Genomic DNA, 1,056 nt, shown 5'->3' with positions numbered 1-1,056 from the left:
CAGCCGAGTTGACATGTCGCACGGATCTTGCCCTCCTCGGCAGGTGAGATCGGGACCATCCGGCCCAATTCAACCTCCTTCTCTAACGAGCTAGCAACCTCCTCCGCGAAGAGCTGTGCAGATGAGTAATTGTCCCATACGTCCCGTGTTATGGGGTACCGCCCATGTGGTGACGACCGTACTTTGGCCGGCCAGCATTTACTGATTGGTATATCGCTAGTGGTACCAAACGGCACGCCTTGATCCATAAGATCCAGATACTCGACATCCAAGACTTCCGAAGTTTCGCCTTGCATCAGTTCTAGTATCTTCTTCATCAAGGGAACACGGATATCACCGCCTCCTGCCCCTTTTCGTGCGCTAACTCCGAGCTTGTCAGCCCACCTCAGGCGTAACTTGACTGCGCTCGCACTTAGCTGCGGCTTCACTTTATCCCAGAAATCGCTTTCAAGCTGACCCTCACGACCCAGTGAGATCCACTCGTCTAGTTTCCTTCCCAGAGTCGACGCACAGAGCTGCTCCACCTCTTCCCGGAGCATTTCACCTATAGACTCTATCTCCGACGTAGGATCCAATGGAGCATCACTGCACACTCCGGCCCCAATACCGCTCCCATCGACGAGCGCGTCAGCCTCATGTGCTTCGATATCGAAGCAGCTGTCCAAACCTTGGGTTGCCAAGGAGGTGCACAGGGGGCGAATGTCGCCACAATACTCCCTGAAAAAGAATCACGTAAAGGAGGAGAAAATATGACGAAGGCAGATTTCATTGAGAAGAAAGAGGAGTGCGATTCCACGAGGAATATCACTACTTTACATACGATAGCCCTTCTCGGGATGACCCGAGTCCGCAGCGAACGATTGCAAGTGAAAATTGAGAGAACGTTACTCTCAACTACCAAAGAACATGAGTTCTGCGTTCATAACTCATCTTAGTCCCCATCCTGATGAATCACTCGGTTCCATGAACCCATAACACAAAACCAAGTTGCGCTCGTCAGAAACGCAAATATCATCTCCTGTGCGTGGCTATTTCACCCTCCGTACCTAAATGGTA

General features: G+C 51.4%; 1 protein-coding gene across 1 annotated transcript in view; it reads right to left on the bottom strand.

The window, feature by feature from the left end:
- Pmar_PMAR019646 (hypothetical protein) overlaps positions 1-1,056 on the bottom strand; it is a gene marked incomplete at both ends in the record, with an annotated part of 1,219 nt that continues 163 nt past the window's right edge. Inside the window, 2 exons of the mRNA XM_002772750.1 lie at positions 1-717; positions 1,047-1,056. Coding sequence (XP_002772796.1) covers positions 1-717; positions 1,047-1,056 — 727 coding nt within the window. The remainder of the gene's footprint in view (positions 718-1,046) is intronic.

This window comes from Perkinsus marinus (assembly GCF_000006405.1).
Source record: "Perkinsus marinus ATCC 50983 genomic scaffold scf_1104296960410, whole genome shotgun sequence".
In the NCBI taxonomy this organism is placed as follows: Eukaryota; Perkinsozoa; order Perkinsida; family Perkinsidae; genus Perkinsus; species Perkinsus marinus.
Note: the sequence above shows the minus strand (reverse complement) of the source record. Positions and strands in the feature narration are given on the sequence as shown.